We start from the raw sequence: 20634 nt of genomic DNA, 5'->3' as shown, positions 1-20634 counted from the left end.
CCTTTGAAGCCCGCCGAAAACAGCACTCGCAGCTGAAAGATAAAGGGGCAGTTGATTGGGGCAGCAGGTTAGTTTGACTGACTGCCCCATATACCCAAAAAAGGGGTAATTTCAAAATTTTAGCCTTTAAAACCCTATATTATTGCCCTGGTTGCTCATAAATGAATTGTTTATGTTAGAGGGAGACTAAGAACGTGGGAGAGAAGGAGAGCTTGGAGTTTTGAAGAATCTTTGCTTGTTTAGTGGTGTTGAAGTGCAAATCATAGAGTTTATCACGCGAGAAGGTAAGGAAACCATCTCTCCTCGTTTTCTATGAGTTATTTAGGTTGGTGGTTAGCATTTATGTTGGAGAATGTTGTTTGGAGTGTAAACGCTTGTTGTTAGGTGTTGGTTGAAGTTTCCTTTTGTATATCCTACTCTTATTGAGTGTTGGTTGGTCTCATTTCACCCATTTGGGATTGATCGAACCTCCCTAAGATGCTCGTGGGCGACTCTCTGAGAGTCAATTTAGGGCTTTTGATTTGGAACTAATTGGGATGCTTGAGATGTTATTGGGACAATATTGTTGTCCCATTAAAGTCCCAAAGACCCCCATTTGAGTTGGTTTTGAAAGGAGCTCGAATTTGGGTATTTTGGTCACAGCCCTAGGGGGCGGTCGACCAGCCCTGACAGACTTATTCTGCCACCACTTTGTGCGGGTGTGCAGTTTGGTTCATTTGATGCCCGATCAATTCCTGAATAATACATAATTTGATCTACATGTTTTCTAGGGTTATTTTGGATCATTTACACTCTCAGATTGTGGAATTCTTGGACATTGGAGTTTATCATTATCATTTCTGGGTGAGGGATGCATATATCGTGTATTTAATTTAATTTTATTGCTTGTTATTATATTGTGAGGGGAGAAATTACTATACATTATGTATTTAATTTGACTCTACTTTTCATTATCACAAATGTTAATTATTCTCTTATAAATTGCGTGAGACTTTGCACAAATGAAAGGTAGTTTGATATTTATGTTTATGCTACTCATTAGAATCTATGTTGATGTTACGATTCTAATTTATTCAAATGATGTTGTGAATGTGATGTGTTGGGATTTGGTGGTAGATTAGTACTTGTATATGTACATATACCAACTTGGGATTGTGGGTTCACCCATTACCTCTGGTGCCTATGCATCTATATAAATTCGGTAGGTGTATGGAAGTTAAGTGTCTAGATGTGTTTGGCAAGTAAACCCGATTGAGTGTTACTCACCTTTCGGCAAGGGTATTGAAGTCAAGTGATCCATGATGACAGTGGTTGGGACCTATGAGCATTATGCAGGCTCACTATTATGAATTGGTCGGATTGCATATGTTAGAGTTGGGTTCATGAGGCATCCAAAAGATAGCTTGAGTGTCTTGAGGAGACATGAGAGGCATCCGCCCCAACATATGTGGATGACCGTGGGGTTAAGGAATGATAATCCAAAGATAGCTTGAGTGGCGTGATGAATAACATTCCTAGGTGGGAAGGATACGCAGACCAAAATGGTACTAGGCATGAGGGAAGGTATCTATAACACATGTAGCACAAGACGTAGTTGACTTTGCATTTGGGCTAGACTTATCCCTGACACATGTCAGTTCTCAGACCAATGGTTGGTGAGAGAGTGGTGACCTAAACCCCAACCACTGTATGATGTGACTTGACCCAATTGTTGTGAGGAACCCAAAAGACGTGCTTGAGTGCCGTGAGAGAGAGTGACGAGACCGCACAGAGGAGGCTGGTGTTGTAACTTAATGCATGTCAACCAAAGAGACTACATTCATTATGGTTTAGGATCGTTCTTGCATCATCATCATTCATTATTTATATAATTATATTTCATATAAATGCACGTGACTATTGTGCAATGTGTGATTATGTTGACCCCACTAAATTCTGTGGAACTCATACCTTTATGTGTATTTTCTTTTAGATTCTACTGCAGGTTATGAAGACTCCTTTTACCTAGAGGGTTCGTTGGCTGAGTCCTACGAGGGACTAGCAAGAGAGTACACGGAGACACATGGAGAATCATGTCCATGCTTGAAATGTGCTTACGAAGTCTAGTCCTTTAAAGATCTTGGAGATACCTTATGAGAGAGTAGTTGCCTTAGTTGCCATTTATTTATTTGTTAGGAAGGGGCCTTACTTGAGCAAGTTAGGCATATATCTGGACTTTGAAGAAACTTGTTATCCCTAAGTCAATTAGACTCCAGGTGTTTTCATTACTCTTCTAAAGAAGACTACCTTAGGGTTATAAAGGGTACCAATGTCATTTTGATTGCTGATTTGAGAAATGGGTTGTATATTTTGAATGAGAATGTGAGTTTAGGGGTTGGCTCTGTCTCTAATGAAGTATCAAGTAAGGTAGAGTTATAGCATAAAATATTAGGCTACCTAAATAGTAAAGGCCTAGGGCACTTGTGTATAAGTTTCTAGATCGACCTTAAGAAATTTAGTTCCCTAAATGTATGTGCTATGTGTGCTATGGGTAAATTCTACAAGACCAAGTCCCCCCACTTTACTTCTAAGACTTCCCAAACCCTAGAATATACACATTTTGACATTTGGGGAAGCCCTAATGTGCCTCCATCCCTCTCAGGTGCCCAATATTTTTTCTCTATAACTGATGATTATTCTAAGAAGGCTTGATTGCACTTTCTTAGAGATAAATTAGGTGTATTTGATAAGTTCCTAGAATGGAAGACCTAGTGGAGACTCAAACTGAAGAGAAAATTAAGAAACTAAGGATTGATAATAGACTTGCCTTTTACAATGATAAATTTTTTATTCTTTTGCAAAGAACATAGCATCACTAGACATAGGACATGCACCTATTAAACACCCTCCCCCCGCCCAAAAAAATAAAATAAAATAAAATAAAATGGAGTAAGAATAATTAGAACTATCATGGACAAGTTAGATGCAGGTTGATAGAATTTGGTTTAGGGAAGAAATTCTGGGTTGTATCTGTAAGTACACCTTGTTTTATCATAAATAAATCCCCTCATTCAACCATTAATTTTGAAACACCTGAATTTAGGTGGAGCATGACTAAGTTTGATTATAACACTTTGAGATCTTTCGGGTGTGTGGCTTTTGTCCACCAAAAGAAAGGGAATTTGAGCCTAGAGGTAGAAAATGTATTCTCCTAAGTTATCCCTTAGGGGTAAAAGGGTATAGACTTTGGTAGTTAGGAGGGATAAGAGGATGATCATTAGTAGGGATGTGAAATTCAGTGACCTGGAATTTATGAAAACTAGATCGTGGTGTTTTGTGAAAATTAGATCGGGGTGTTCCCAACTCCTAAGACCTGATAAGGATCTTCATACCCCTGATCCCATTGATTTAGACGAGGACTTAGGTGTTGGTAGTGACCCTATGAATGTCAAAGAAGAAGTTGAGGAAGTGGGTCCCTTGAATAATTATGTTTTGGCTAGAGACAAGACTAGGAGGGAGGTTAGGAGACCTTCTAGGTTTGCCAATGTGAGTGAGAAGTCTAGTTCAGCACCTGACCTGATCTTTTATGCATTTAGTGTGGCTGATCAGCTTGAAGGTAGTGAGCTTAGGACCTAAAAGAGGCTATAGGGAGTGTGGATAGCAAATATTGGCTTGTTGCCATGTTAGATGAGATGGATTCCCTAGCTAAGAATGATACATGAACACTTGTAGATGGACCTAAGGACCATAAGGTTATAGGTTATTCGTGGGTTTAAAAGTTTAAGGCTAGGATTCCTAGTATGGAAAACCCTAGGTTTAAGGCTAGGTTAGTAGCCAAGGGATTTTTCCAGAATGAGGGAATTAATTATAATAAGGTATTTTCACTTGTAGTGAAGCATAAAACTATTAGAGTAATGTTAGCCTAGCTACCATTCATGATTTAGACCTTGAACAGTTTGATGTAAAGACTACTTTCTTGAATAGTAGGCTAGATGAACATATTTATATGACCCAACCTGAAAGTTTTGCTAGGAAGGGTAGTGAGGACAATGTTTGTCTATTATTGAGATCATTGTATGGCTTGAAACAACCCCCTTAGGCAATGGTATAAAATATTTGATGAATTCATACTCAAGAAAAAGTTCAAAAAGATTTATTATGATAATCGTGCTTATAATTGTGAGTTTAGACCCAATTTTTTCATTTATCTATTGCTTTATATGGATGACATGCTTATTTCATCTAAGGATAGGGTTTAGATTTATAAATTGAAATCTATGTTAAAATCTGGATTTCAAATGAAAGATTTAGGGGCTATTAAAAGGATTCTTGGTATTGGTCTTTATAAAGATAGAGCTAAGGGAGTTTTAACTTTGTCTTGAGTGAGATACATTCATAAACTTATTGAGAAGTTTGATTGTTGGACTGTGGATACACCTCTAAGTGCTCATTTCAAACTCAAAACTGTTATTAATGTTTTTGTGACTGAAAAACCATACCCAAGAATTTTTTGACAGTCTTATGTATTCTATGGTATGTTCTAGACTTGATATTGCATACTTAATTATATTTTTTTAGATTCATCCAGTAGACCTTGTGATTCATTAGGATGCTATTATATAGTTATTTAGATATCTAAAAATTATGTATTTTATAGAAATGTATATGAAAATTTTTGTGTTGATAATATGAGTATCATTGGGTCCTGTTACTCTGATTTTGTTGTTGACTTGGACAAGAGAATGTCATTAACCAAGTACTTGTTCACAATTGGTGGCAATTTGGTAAGTTGGAAGTCTACAATTCAATATATGATGACACTTTCAACCATTTGAGGCTGTGTACATAGCCTTCATTCTCTTGTTCATTGTGATTATTAGGATGCTTCATGTTTTTTCAAGACTAGTTTTCCAAATCAATGTTGTTGATTTCAAAAAGCTATACATTTGCCATTCACAAAAATCAGCAATAGAGAGAACCAAAAACAAAATAACCAATAGATTAAAATGATAATCAGATCGTTTAAGTTAGTTCCAAATCAATGTTGTTGCGATCTACTAGTGGAATTAGATGCCACCTACTGGAATTTATTTCTAAGAACACCAACAAAGTAGCTGATTCCTTATCTCGGTTGGCCTTTTCAGCTGAGCTTCCAAAAGTTTAGTTGTCACCCAAGGCTTATAAATCTTTGTAATAGCTCATTTTTCAATGAATTTGTTTTTTATCCAAAAAAAAAAAAACCATGTGCATGTGTACTGTTGAATGGAAAGGAAGGCGTGTAGTGAATGATCACTCTTTCACCTCCTTTTGTGATATGGATGGGGGTGATAATGACCACATTGAAGGCCACACTTTCTTGACCTATTTATTACATGTAAAAGGTTTGATGGAACCGAAAGTTTCTAGGTTCAAAGGTTTTCTAATTTTAGAAGGGGAGTTGTATCTAACTGGAATATTATATTTTTTTAGTGGCAAAACTGACACTTTTTTCAAAAAAATCTTAGAAACTTTTAAAAGAGTGTTGTTACATTTATGGTAATGAGTTAGAGGTGTATGATTCAAGTTATGCATAAAAATGTTGAAATCTTTTGACATTCGATGTGTGTTCATTAAATTATTTGATTAAATTACTTATATTATGTTTTAACTTTTACATTTTATTGCATTTGTTCTCAATTATAGGTAGACTTAGATTTTTTTAATATGTTAAAATGTATGCTTAAGATTACTTTCCTTCAAATCATTCGTTATAATACTTTTTTAATTGATTATAATGGATCTACTGCATAATGATAATTATTATTCTATAGTTACAAGTCAACTGTGAACGTTTATCATGTAAAAGGGGAACTGTAATGAAAATATTTACCACCATGAGTTTTCTGGCGTAGTTAGGGACAACTTATAGGATTATTTTTTAGGATCACACCACTTGGCATGATCTTATTGGGTAGTTCATAATCACTTATGCTGTTTTTCTTTTTTTTTGGTCCAAGACTCCTATATTGTCTTCTTCAATTTAAGAGAATCTTCATATGAATCCCAATTATTATCAATATTCTTTTATACATTTTTTTTTTTTTTTGTTTTGAAAGGAGGGGGTGAGGGGGTGGGGGGGGGGGGGGGGGGGGGAGTATATACATGTTGTTCTCTTGAAGAGAGAAAAGAGTAGGGGTGTACCCTAATGAGTCTAAATAGGGTTGGATTGGTCCTTTTTTTAACCTTGAGGGGTTCTACAGTTAAGAAATGCAAACACAACGTTAGAGCTATGCGGGTTGGGACGGTGTTAGTTTATGGTCCCTACGTAAACATTGATAGAATAATACATGATAAAGATGTGAAACAAGTGTCAGTATCTTGTCGGACATAATGTAGAAAAACTTTTAGGGACTATTAGACACTAAAAGTTTATATTGAATTGAAAAGAGTTTATAGAATCAAGGGATAATCATCATGTTAAGCCAAAGAAGAGGATATAAGATGAAAGAAAGAACAAGTACAGAACCTGGGCTAACTTGGAAAGACGGGAGAGAAGATTTGGGATCAATGGCAAGGGGAGTGGAGGGATGGAAGTTTAAACTCAAGATCTCCTTGGTCTTATTGCCTCTGCATTGAAGATTAACATCATTGTGCCAAAAGCACATCGACAATATATTGTCCCTTGCCATCATACACTACCATTGTATTTGTATTATCTATACTAACAAGTAGCCATCAATCACTGTTACCTTTGCTTGAACACTACTAATCCATCCATATCATATCACTGTATTCTTTCATGTAAAAATCACATGAGTATAGTTGTATATCAAAACAGTATCTTGTACTGAGTTGTCATATGTTGATATTCTATTGACTCAACTAACTATACTATGTTGACAACAATGGCAACATCATATACAACTCTAGTGATTACAAATGAGTGGATATGTTAAAAACAATAGACAGGTACAAGGTAATATGGTTATCAAAATTAATAAATATTTGATTTTCTAAAGCTAGTTGAAGAAGATACCATTAATACCCTTATGCATCTTTTAGTATAAATACATATAAGTTGAGTCGTATGAAAACATATTTTCTTTAAGATAATTAAAAAGACCCCTTATAGTCTTAATTTGCTTGACATTCTTACCTCCAAGGTAACACAAATGATAACACTCCAAAAGCAATATTTGTAAGAAATATCCAAAGGTAAGCCTCATAATTCATCAATATAACACACTTTTTTTTTTGGCGAGCGCAAGGGTTGCAAAAATTGAGACTTCTCCAACATGCTATTAGAACAAGAGTCCGGATCGGCTCCCCCGACGGGGAGCACTTTGATGGGTTCCCGACCACACAAAACAGTGGGCCCACGGTGAAAAACACTTTTTGGAAAACACAAAAAAAAAGGTTCAAAATTTCATCTATGGGCCCCACTGTTTTGTGTGGTCGGGAACCTGTCGGGGAGCACTCTGTGCTACCATGACAGGGTGAGGATCCGGATTCTTAGAACAAACGGGCAAAATCCTGTCACTTTACATAGACGAAACACTTACAAATTAATATCTATCTCTAAGAGACATATCCCTAAACATGTTGTCTCCCATAAGACTTTTTATTTGCTAAGGACATACACCCCCCCCCCCCCTTCTCTCTCTCTCTTATTGGGTTTTTTATTTTTTAGATATAAGATTCATTCAGGCTGGCTTATGCACCTCGAATACACCCTCAGGATAGTTTTTCTACATACAATTTGCTACCTGAGTCGAAAAAAATTTAAACTTTTGACCTCATATTATGAGGTTCTCTCTTATTAGGTATTTGGTTTCTTTCTTACCAAGATAACTAAGGAGATTTCCTTATCAAAGAAGGGTTCTCCTTGCATAGCATACCCTGTTGAGAACATTGGAGTAATTATGAAATGAAAGATTAGAAGTTGAATAGGAATGAAGCACTGCCCTTTTTTTTCACTACAAGTTAGTATCTTTTAAGATTGCAGGTTAATTAATTGATGTGAAATCCTCTCAAGCTGACACCTGTTGAGTGGTTCTTCCTTCCTTTTCCATCCTCTTAATAATTGCAGAGTCGGAAATTGATGTTGACAGCTAAAAGGAAAAACAATCCTGCATGCACGCGTGTACTGCCAGAAATGTTTGATGTGAAGAAAAAAGAATCCAAGTAGCATCTAATCCAAGATCTTGGCTTTGGGGAATCTTTCTTTTTTGTTTTGATGAATTTGGAATCTTACTTATTGCATATACATATTTATGCTTGAAATGGGAATCCATCTCTTTCAGGCGTCTTATCTTTGGTTCTCTCTTTCTTTTTGAGCCAAACAAAATAGCCAAACAGTAAAGGGACCATCTTCTAAAGTCAATGCATTCTAAATGTTTGAGATATTTCTCCACAGAAGAACTATTCCTTTGCTTTATCACTAAGGAATATTATTTTTAAGGAGGTGTTATTTTCATGAACAGGGTCTCAATTACAATTACAATTTCTATGGCATTGAGAGTTGCAGGTGGGTGTGAATCACTTCAGAATTGCCTTTTTCATATTTGCAGCAATTCCCTGTGGCTAATCAAGTCATCCTCCATGGTCCAGTGTGCGCATTATTTCATGTCTCCACCATTTGCAACAGAGGCCCCCCCCGGGCCCAAGTTGAAAAGTTTGAATTTGAATCAAAGTCAGGGAAGAGTTTGGTCAAGACAGAGCTCAGTGTTGGGTATTTCTTTCCAACAAGTGGCAGAAATGAAAAAGATCAAAAGAGAAGTGATTATTTGTAGACCAAGTCAGTTAATATTCCTTGTGAAAAATTTTTAAATCTCTCTCTCCATGATTGTGCTTTAAGTGTCTCTTAATAGGAGACTTATCAAGAGAGATTTGGTGGGAAGAGCATATCTGGCCATCTGGGAATGGAATGATGTTGATATAGTCCTCTTTTATCTAAAGAAGATTCCATTTGAAAGTGAAATGAAAAATTAGAACAGCAATGACCACTGCTGCATCACACTAAAACATGGTTTGAGAAATTGATGTTGCATTAATGAAATTATTAAGTTATATGAATATTAGTTAGGCACCAACATATCATCAAATGACATGTGGAGAAAGATTCAGCTCTAGCTTTCTTATCATGCCAGGGCCAAAGATAGGTGCTGAACCCTCTTTCTTCTTTTAGAAGGAGAAGATTTCCCAGAAAGATAATGCAAACATATAAGAGAGAAGAATCTGTAAACTGCATCAATGGTGGTATGGTGATACAGAGAATAGTATCATTTGCACAAGACCCACATATTCAGAGTGGGAGACAGAAATCTCCCCTTATTTTCTCATAAGCATAACATAAATTATGGAGTTGCAAGTTGTTAAGTAACACAAGAGAGGGAGAAGAACCGACATACATGAAAAGCCAACCCAAAAAAAAAAAGTTAACATGTTGGTAATTTAGTGTTTTCATGTCTATCAGATCAAGTTAAGTGGAACACTCATAAGCTTTCATCCACACTTAAAAAAGCACTCTTCTTACACCTTGGATTATTGTTGTTTCATGAGTTGGGGGTGTTATGGCTTTACCATTGTCTACTTCGATAATGGACTTTTGAACTCAACCATATGAAAAACTTTAATCAAATCACTTTAATTAGTGGATGTAAATGGAGACATATTAAGTTCAAATTTTCTTATTTAGTGCAAGGGTAATGTTCTAAACCAAGGATACTTATTAGATTTATCTTTTTGTTTGGATTAAATATTCAACTTAACTGAACTCTTCAAAAAGAACTCATTCTTTCTCTTGGAAAGAGCTATCAGAAAAAACTTCATTAGTGAGATCTTCCACATCCCACCTTTCCCTCTACAGAGGAATAATTTAGATTTTCTCTCCCTCTATGTGGCAACATCTGATGATTCTTGGAGGCAAACCCAGATTCATAATTTGAGTTACCATAACTTTATTTGAAATAAATTAAAGATGAGCTCTTCTCAAATCCCTATCACCACCTAACAGATATAACCACTAAAGTGACAAGTAGCAAGAACTCAAGACTTGATGGACCACCCCCACCTCCCTCAGGTCCATGCATCAATCCATATCTTTATGTATAGCTAGCATTGAGCATTATCAGTGGGTTTGAGCCCACCTGCATTTTACATTTACAGAGCCATTGCATTTTTAAAAGGAAACTATAATCCAAATAAGGGAATAAAGAGAGTCAAAAAGAAAGGTTGGTTTCTTCAATGCCTACATGTCGCAGTTTCCTAAAATGGAAAAATATGTCACTACCCAAATGGGAATTCCACAGATCATGATCACCATTCTTCACTTTTTCCACTCTTCTCACTGTTGTGTTCTGTACAGTTATGAAGCTTTGTGGAAATACTATTACAGTGAACACATATTTTCTCTTGTATTTGACTCTTTTCTTTGGAGACAATCTTTTAATAAATTATAGAATTCTGTCATGTTTAATATTAATTTTATTAATATAATGGAGAAATAAGGAGATTACAATTTATAGTAGGATTTCCTTGAGGTGTCATTACAAATGATAGAGTCCAGCCCAGGTAGAAGTCCTCCAAATCAAATTGTATCTCACCAAGAACTTGGAGAAAGCCTGCAACCAGGTCAGCTCCTTGGTTTAACTCTCGAACATGGTGCATAAAGAAGAGGTGATGTGGGGATCTTCGTTGAAGGCAATGAATGTTGTCAATCAGAGAGTCAACATATCATGAGATGCTCTATGGGAACCTAAGATCATGAGAGTTGCATTGTGGGAATCAGAGCAAACTTGAATCTTTTGAACCCTAATCTGAGTAGCTCTCTCAAGACACTCTTGATAGTCAGTAGCTCCATCACCAATACTTGGGTCTTTACGAATAGCACCACCGGCGGTGAAAATTACTTTGCCACAATATCATACGGACGGTTGTGCTTCAGTGTTGCACAATTAATGTGTAGCACCGCGCAAGCTACGGTCGAGATTGACCGAGATTTGGATGTCTACCTTTTGTTTCGCAAAAGTAGGTTTCGACACTTCTACAAAACGGACGGCCGAGATCTTGATCTCGACCTTACCCTGCAGGTGCTGTGCATTAATTATGCAGCACATAAGAAAAATCATCTAACAGAACCATCACAATTGACACACAACCACCCAACATCTGAGGGCTACCATCTCAAAACTTTGGGAACATCAATGCCCCACCTTTTGTCATGTCTAATGTTCTAATTCAAGAATATTCATTGAATTTATCCTAACCCTAAATTAGAATATTCCAAGTGACTGAATTATATAATTCATTACGCACTCAATGGGAAAGGTAATAATAGAGTACTCGAACTTTTATGAAATTTGAGAATGAGACTGTGGTCATAGATTGGTGACAATTCAATAGCCATGTTGAGGTTTTGAGACGGTAGGGCTGACGTCTTGTTTTGATATTAAAAAAAAAAAAAAAAAAAGGGTTTCTGAAATAGGTGACTTTTTATATATTGAGGATGGGGGTATTACATAATAGAAGATGAAGCTACGCCCTAACCCCCTGAGAGGATAATTAATAAATAAACAAACAATCCAATTGAATCATTCCACTAAAAAAAACCAAATACATATATACCCTTGAGTTTGTAAATTATTATACTTACGTAAATTACGAACATCTCTTTGTGTTTATTACCATTAATTTTACAAGAAAAAGAGACAATTTTATGCTAATTGTTAGGGAAAAAGAAAAAAAAACTTTAAATAGATGATATTCTTCACGCTCTCTTCTTTCTCTACTTTTTTTTTTTCTATCATTTTTAAAATTTTTCCTTGAGAGTCAAAATAAGTTTGAAGGTATAGAAGAGCAGTTTCAAAATTTAAGAATACAATAAATATTAAGTTGTGATTTAATCATGGGATGTAAACGGACCGGGTTCGGATCGGATAATGGTAATACCAATATCCGCATCCTATTATATTCAGACGGATTTGGATAATATCTTATCGATTTTCTGTCGGATTCAGTCGGTTCGGATGATAATTGAATAGTTATTTTCTTAAGTAAATTCTTCTAAATGTGCATGAATACAGATTAAATACAAATTTTCGACTACCTATTTTTATCTTTACCATTTTATTTGTGAGGGCTGGGATTGAAATTTAAGAATTTAACAACTTGGGTAGCTATTTTAGTAGAAAATCTAGAAAAATAATCACATATCACAGGTAAAAAATTTATAAAATAAGAAAAATAAATCTAAATAAGTAACTTAATCCGATAATTTTATAGGATGGATAATAATCAGTAAGAAAGGGATATACATATCCGTATCCTTTTAATAATCGGACGGATTCGGATACCTAAAACGGATGCGGATGCGAATTCGGAAGCAGATTTTGGTTATCCATTTAACCCTAATTTAATCCCATTGTTCTGACAATATAGGTACTTTAACATATTACTTAGAACATACTGAATACTAACAAAAGATTCCAAGAGATGTAAAAATAATAATTTAGAAATTCAAAAGGTGTATATATAATTTGCTCTAAAATCAAAATCAAAATAAGTATATCGTTTGGCATGTGCATCATGTGCATCAGACATGAGATGATATAAATTTTTTGAAGGTTCTTGAGAAGATAGATTTCAAATAGAATATATCTAGTGAGTTCCTGCCACAGTTGAAGATTTTTCACTCCACTTATTATATAAAATTTGACGAGTTCTAACATAATGCAGAAATGATCATCAACTCAGACCTTTAGGTATCAGTGGAGAATCTATACTGTTACAAAACCACTATTTGGGTGCACTGGCAAATTCAAATTTTCAGCAGGAGAAAGCACTATCTTGAGGATATTAGAATCAATGGCAGGTTGGTTTTTATTCATGATGTAAACAGATAGTTAGGACTCAAGGAACACCACACAAACAAAAAAAATGGCAAAAGCAAAAGCAGATTACAACATATTTTGGTATAACATTTAACTTCCTGCTGATTTGTTAAGATAAAACCTCTAGGCACCATTTGTTTGATGAATCTGAAGTGGGGTTGAAAAAAAATTAAAATTTTTTTTTTCTTTCATAAAATCCCATAATGTGGCTTGCTTCGTTCACTAGGGTAGAAAAATTGGTAGAGTTAAGGAAGCTTCTCTGCCAACGTGGTATGCTAAATATTCCATCCCCTCCCTTTTCATAGAGGTGTTAATTTGTAGTTTAAATTGTTAAAACCAAACCACACCGTTTATAGTTTTACTGTTCTTCCTATGAATGAAAAATTAGAAGAAAAAAAAAAGAGAAAAAAGAAGAGCAGGCCTTAGAGTTTACTACTTTTATGTATGAGCTCCATGTATTCTAGTTAAGCTAATGTACTAAAAAAAATTCTTTGTGGTTTTGTGTTTTGTGTTTTTTATTATTTTTTTATTTTTCTCTTTTCGGGGGGAGGGGGTGTTGTGGGATTGTTGGTTGGTGCATCTTCTCATGAAGAACTTTTTTGGATATCCTTGTTTGGTAATTGTTTATTTGTTTATTTTTTGTTATGTGAGTTTCTCTTGTGTTATGAATTTTCAAGACCTTTAGAAAAATAATCATATATGTTAATTTTAAGGTGGTGCTAGAATTTGAGATTGTTGAATTCTTCTTGTTCAAGTATTTATAGTTGCCCTTCGAATGCAATTTAAGGTGTTTGCGGTATCACTCTTCCAAGCACCCTTGCCAAAAGAATTATCCATGCACTAAGCAATGCATGTGTTGTCTTTTTCTGTTTCTTAGTTAGGTATATGATTTTCTTTTTTGCTTGGTTGTATAAATAGTTTGTTATAGTTCGATTGTTTCCGAAGTCTTTTAATTTGTCCAAATCGTTAGTCAACTCAAACCCAAACCAAAACCAGCTCGAAATTGTTATTTTCTTAACGGGCCGTGTTTGGCCCGAGTGTTTCTCAACTCAAAACCATTAAGCTCAACCTGAAACTGCTCCAACCCGCACCATTGACACTGCTACCAAGGGCGGACCTATGAAGGGGCCGGGGGGCCATTCCCCCCGGGGTTTTAAAAAAATAATACTATTTTCCTTTTGTTATATAGTTTTTATATAATTTTTCTTAATTTTTCCAGTTTTTTCCCTTCTCACATGTGAAATATCACTATTTCTCCCCCCCCCCCCCAATATTGAGAACAATTTTCAAAGGTAAATAATAGGTATAAATGTCATTCCTAATTAAAAACTAACTCCTCAATCCATATTTATTCTCTAATAGGTATAAATGTCATTCCTAATTAAAAACTAACTCCTCAATCCATATTTATTCTCTCCTCTCTTCTCTCTCATCTTTTCTTCTTATTTATTCTCTCATCTTTCTATAAACGTGGATTAAGGAAATTTTTGGAATAAAAATCTTATTGGGTATTCAAAATTTCATTCCTAATTAAAAAGTAACTCCTCAATCCCTATTTATTCCCTCTCATCTCCTCTCTCCTCTCTCCTTCTATTCTTCCTATTTATTCTCTTCCTTTTCTATAAGTGGGTTAAGAAAATTTAGAAAAATATATATATTCCACAATTAGGTACTCTTTTTCTTTCTCAATTTATTTATCGTTCCTCTCTTTCTCCTTTTTCTGTTATTCTTTTTATTTGATTTTATATTCTCTGTTTCTTTATTTCTTTTGCAATTTTTGTTATTTAATTTTGTATTGTGATTTGTGAATAAAATGTTTATAGTTAATAAGGTAACTAACCCACCACAGCCAGGTGTGCGACGTGGGTTGAACTACCAATTTATAAACCGGGGTAGGCAAAAAAAAAAAAAAAAAAAAAAAAAAGTAACTAACTACCATTGGTTTGCATCTCTTGCCTAAAACAAAAAATTTGGTTCACATCGGCCGCTAAAGAAAATTTTGGCTTGCATCTAACTTTTTAAGGTGGAAGTCATGTGTATATATATATTTTTTTGTATTGTTGCTTTAATATTTACCTATATTTTGTCGGGAAAAAAATATCATTATCAATATTTTTTTTTTTTTTTTTTTTTCAAATATGCGTGGTCCGCACAAAATATGTGGACCTATTTTTTAATATAATAAAATAATTTAGAGGTGAGACCAATAGGTCTTATAAGGGCCCATATAATGTGTGGCAAAAAAACATTAGTGCTTCTCAACTGGAAGGTTATCTCCGCTCTCCAATATTGAATCCTGGATCCACCCCTGACTCCTACCTTTTCACCCAATATTGAATCCTGGGTCCACCCCTGACTCCTCCTACCTTTTCAAAACCCGACTAAATAAGTATAATTTTGAAAAAATGTGTTAAAGACAATAAAGTGAAACCCACATTTTAAATTTGTTCGCAAAATACTTTCATTTTCTTTCCATTTTCCCCACCCCATTACAAATGAATCACACACGTTTTTTCCCACCCTACATTTGCAAAGAAACAGTGCCTTATGGAATCAGGGGATTAAATTGGTTTTTTAATTTATTTTCGATTTCATCAAGAAACTGTCCATAGCTCCATAGATCTATCTGTTGGGACAACTATTCCTTGATGGAATGTAGAATTCAGAAAATCTAATGCTAAGAGGAACACAGATTCATCCTGGAGATGTGGGATGGTTTTTACCAGGATCTTTGCAATTGTATCCCGAGAATTTTCATATAAGAAAAGACTTGAAAGTCTTATAAACGCAAGCATGCACTCAATTCTAACACATTTTTTTATCATTTTAAATCAAAACCACAGGGACTAACCATGATATTCATGGGCAACAATCTGAACTTTCCTACAAAAATAAATTCTTAAAAGATAGAAACAACAAGCTCCAGCACCACTAAATCTAAATAGCAACTTACACAAAGGATTCGAACTTGCTATGCAACAGGCACACTTAGGGCCTCAAGGCTAATCTTCAGACAATCTTAACCAACAACTTTTGAGTTTCTTACAAGTGAATTCAGCTATAGTTGGCAATGCAGCAAGACCCAGAAACTGAATTAAGAGTTTGAAAGGGGAAACATGGTCACATACTAATTCAACTCCTCAGTTGGCTGCACCCCATGAAATCTTCCAGCAGACGACTTAAATTTCCATTCTTGGAGGAGCCAGCAAAAAGAAGGAAAATGCACAAGCAACTTACAGGAGAATGGCAGAGAGATACTACCGTCATCCATTACGAAGTCAGCAACCTCTTGATACCTGTCTTCTGATCTTGAGTAAGCCTGCTCGGGAACTTGATATTGAACTTGATTCTCAAGTTCCCTTTCTTGGAAGGCTCCTTGGGAATTGGCATCCCCTCCCCCTTGACAACTTCTTCATGGCTAGGACTGATCACAGAAGTCAATGGTACAGTCAAATTCCGTCCGTCCAGAGTATTCAACTGTACAGTGTATCCTGTCAGGGCTTCCACAAGAGAAATCTTTTGTGTAACTATCAGGTCGTTACCATCCCTCTTGAAGACACTGTGAGGCTTCTCATCAATGATGAAGATCAGATCCGAAGGGATCACACCTCGCTGTTCATTGCCCTTCTCTGGGAAAGTGATCTTTGTCCCTTTCTTCCAGCCTGGCTTGATCTCTATTGTCAGGATCTCCTCCACTGTTGATGGTCTCCTATTAAGAAAGCACAAAAACAATGAGCCTTCTGATAAAATACACATATTCTGCCCAGTAGTTAGGTTAACTTGACATTTTATCATGATGTAAACACTGGAATAGTTCCACACAAAAAAAAAGGGCAAAAGAGAAAAGAAGCAAGGCAGACTTTATAGATGATGAAGGCAAGTCTGGTGTCCACAACTTGGGCCTATCCTTGAACTCCATGATAATCCGAAACACCTGGGGGGGCAGTGAACAGGTCAGGGTAAGGTCAGGTCTACCTTGATGAGTACCATATAACCGACAGAACTTCACTTAGCCACCATGGAGCACATGACTAGCAGATCAAATGCTCCTCTTTCTCTTATTCATCGGGGTGGATCTTTCACCAGTTGAGTCAGATTTCACTCAGATAAATTGTTTCCAGTTATAAGCAATTAAGTCCAAATTTTCCGAAGATGGTTTTGGGAATGGAGACGGAGGACATCGAGTAGAGAGGAAGGAACTTGGTCATCACATATACATGGAGCATTCCACTTGGGAGAGCAGCTTCACTTTATTCTGAGATGTGAAAGGATCTTATCGTACTCAAGATTGGCACATGCATAGAAGACATCACACCATGTGGGTAAACTTTAGGTTCCATGGCCACAAACACACGAACATACCATCTATGTTAAAATGGAAACCACACCTCCCTTCTCAAGTTGTTTATGATTTTTGACTGAGCTGCAGGTTTCCCCCTCTCTTCCCCTCAACACTGTCACCCTAAACCCCATACCAATTATAAAACTGTATCATTTCCTTTCCATTTAGTTATCCACAGATCTAATCAAACTGTATAGGAAGCCCATATGTTCACCCAAAAGTAATCACAATGCCTACACCAATTCCCAACACCAATCTGCCTATCATAAAGCCCTAGAAGACTAAGATATGCATGAAATCCTAAATACCGAACCCCTAAAAGGAAAATCCCCATGAAACTTTGAAGAACCTCAAATCTTAAAAAAGAACCCTGGCAGAAATTTTTTCCACCAGCCATTATGAGAAAAGCCACATTAAAAACAGAACCCTACTCTGGCAATATTAGACTCCATAAGGTCCATCATATTCTTTGCACACTAGTGCTAGAGAAGTTAAAAAATAGAATTGACACCAATGAAGCATTTTTAATTTATGTGGAATGCACGATCAGTAGTCCTGCTTTCTTTATCAGAAGTCTCAAGTTGTCCATTCAACTTGGCTGCACAGAGGTCGAAAAAATAAATAGGTTCATACTTCAGAAAGGAAATGACTAAAGACACAGAAACAAAGGACACCCACTGCCTTAGATAACTTCCTGTTATCATGACATCCCTTCCTGACTTCCTTATTCTTTTTTTTTTTTTTTTTTTTTTGGTTCAAAGGGGCTTTATTAAGCCAGGGGATGGGATATTAATATGCCTCAGCGAGAGTCAAACCGACGACCTCTTCACTAAGAGGTGTTGGTTTCAACCACTAGAACAGCTCTGCGTTGGCGACTTCCTTATTCTTTTACTACAGCTTTTATGACTAAAAGTTTTAGAGAAGCTCACTCCCCTTTTGAACTAGTTCTACCCTGCCTAATTAGAACCTTCACAACTATAGAGGATGAAAAAAGCAAAATTGCCTATCCTGGTACCCATTGAAAACTATCATAACAATTAGGGTAAAGTTCACATAATATAAGGTACCTCCTACGCATCGAAAAAATATAATGTAGCACCCTCTCTACTATGCTTTATTATCAAGTTAATCCACTCTATTAACTGATTCCTTCTAAGTGATGATATATCATCAGTTTTTTTTTGGTAAATGATGTCATCAGGTTAGATTTCATTGAGGCCAAACTACCCTAGAAGAAGGGTAAACTTATGATTATACCATTTTCGCAAAAAAACCCAACACAAAATGCAGAGCCATTAATGATGGTGCCCTTGCTTCCTGTTGTTGCCAGCTCGGTCGCCTTTACCAAAGAGAGAAAGAAAAGAGGAATTTACAATTCTGAAAAATCCAACAATCACAGAAATCTAAGACAGCAGCAGACATTGACTAGAAACCATATCTGCATAAAGGAACAGGTGTGAAACAAAGGTAGAAGCATGATTTGAAAACTCACGAAGTGTTTCAAGCTCACCGAAACGAAACATGCTTGCGAAATGAAATTTACTGGTTGACTGGAATTTTGATGAAATTTCGCCCAGGAGTCTCGGGAATTTTGGAAGACAAAACACCTATCTAGGTAACTATTTTTGCAATATGATCATTTAAATGTGTTAAAATAGCCTAAAATAGGATTTCCATGAATGTGAATTTACAGTCTGAGAAAGTTTAGATGTGTTCAGATTTGACCGCATAGACACACACAAGAGTGCTAAGTTTAGATGTGTTCAGATTTGACTGCATAGACACAGAAGAGTGCAAATCCAATAGAACATTGTAGGTCCTTTTTTAACCAAAAACTAACCATTGATTAGAGTTTATAGGTCCTAAAATAGGTTGTCCAAAAATAACGAGACCTATAAAATGCATAAAACACCAAACATACCACCAAAACCTGGCAGAATTTGTACCAGGTTTTGCGAGATTTTGGTCGTCTCGAGGTGGCCAAAATGAAATCCTGAACTTTGGGTAAAAGGCAGCATCCTTGCCACATCGGTATCAGCTAAGGACTGTAACAAAATGCCAGCAGAAGTAAAGATAAAAGATTTTGTCGAACAGCCGAGTAACTATGGATGTCACAAGTTTCCATTACCTGTAGATAAAAGGCTGTCAAGTAAAGCACTTGTATACCAAGTAGAGAGCCAATAATCTTAATAAAATTGCATGTTTCCTGTTGGTGATTACAAATCTTAATTGTTGCACAGCAATATGCATAAACTAACAGTTTATATCTCTAAGGCATATAATAAAGAATTTTCCAAAGAAACTTCAGTTTTGGATTGTTAAGTTCAATATGAGTCAGACAACCAATATCACATAACGTCAACCTTTCTGGTTCGAGGCAGGAAGAAACCAAACATTTCAATGATGCATCAGAGTTTAACTTTTTGGTAAAAACAAAATAAGACTTGTGAAACAGCTAAAGAGAGGAGGTACAGCTCTGCCACGAACCAGAGTCAGATAAATCAGGTGTTTGAAGGAGGATAAACAAGGAAGAACAATATGATGATTGGAGGATCTCGGCAAAGAACAACAGCCAGTGTACTGCCTGCGGTGTGACCATTCCAACGCCTTGTTAGTGAAGATTGATGGATTGGAGGCAGACTTGTGGTTTTATACAACTGCTTTTAATGCCCAAGGAAAACATAAAATGCAGGTAAAGAACCCAAAGAAGGTGGTTGGCAATCTTGAAGAAGTCCCAGAGGCAAACCCTTGTACTTGGTATTGTATCTAATCCACAGACCTCTGCTGGTTCTAACAGTCTGCAATAGTGAAAGGTAGGAGCTGCAGGTCGGCTAATATGAGAGAGAAAAACATGGACGGTTATTTCAGCAAAGGTAGTGAAACATAACAAAATGGGACGGAAGGCACATAAGCTGGGGTCTTAGCCATGATTGTTAAAGGTTAGGTCTGGTGGTGTTTTAAGAAGAGGAGGAAAGAGTAAAGGATAGTCATTAAATGGATTATATGGAGCAATATAACTGGGTTATAGGGGTCATTTATTTATTTTTAAGTTGTAAGTTAACATATTCACTTTGAAGGTTGCACTAGCATTTTTTTTCAAAATGTGGGAGCAACACAATGCAAGAGGCGTACATGGAATCTATCCTAGTCCCTATTTCTTCATCTAATCTACTCCCAAATATAAAATTAAAACTCTGCAGAAACTCCCTCCCTAATGCTGCCACAGGCTTCCTACAATGGAACCCATGATTCCAAGCTTTGCTTCTCCAATTCTCAGCTGTACTTTCATTAATCATAAACTCTCAATACCACAGTATAGAAAGGCTTATTTATAGCCTTTAGAAGGAACTCACACTAGGACTCTAATTTAGAAAATAAATCAAATTAAAAACCCCTATTTGGACTAAGGACTCATACTCACAAGGATTCTTTCATATCTCACTC

The 20634-nt window shown here is 36.0% G+C and overlaps 1 protein-coding gene across 2 annotated transcripts in view; it reads right to left on the bottom strand.

The window, feature by feature from the left end:
- Nucleotides 1-15567: 15567 nt before the first annotated feature.
- Nucleotides 15568-20634, bottom strand: part of LOC149008265 (uncharacterized) — a 46278-nt gene continuing 41211 nt past the window's right edge. For both annotated transcript variants that reach the window (XM_089164535.1, XM_089164534.1), the window contains one exon: nt 15568-16557. In XM_089164535.1, coding sequence (XP_089020661.1) covers nt 16119-16557 — 439 coding nt within the window. In that variant the 3' untranslated portion in view covers nt 15568-16118. The remainder of the gene's footprint in view (nt 16558-20634) is intronic.

The sequence above is a fragment of the Hakea prostrata genome, chromosome 8 (assembly GCF_041222555.1).
Source record: "Hakea prostrata isolate BN-2017 chromosome 8, UWA_Hpros_2, whole genome shotgun sequence".
NCBI classification, from domain to species: domain Eukaryota; kingdom Viridiplantae; phylum Streptophyta; class Magnoliopsida; order Proteales; family Proteaceae; genus Hakea; species Hakea prostrata.
Note: the sequence above shows the minus strand (reverse complement) of the source record. Positions and strands in the feature narration are given on the sequence as shown.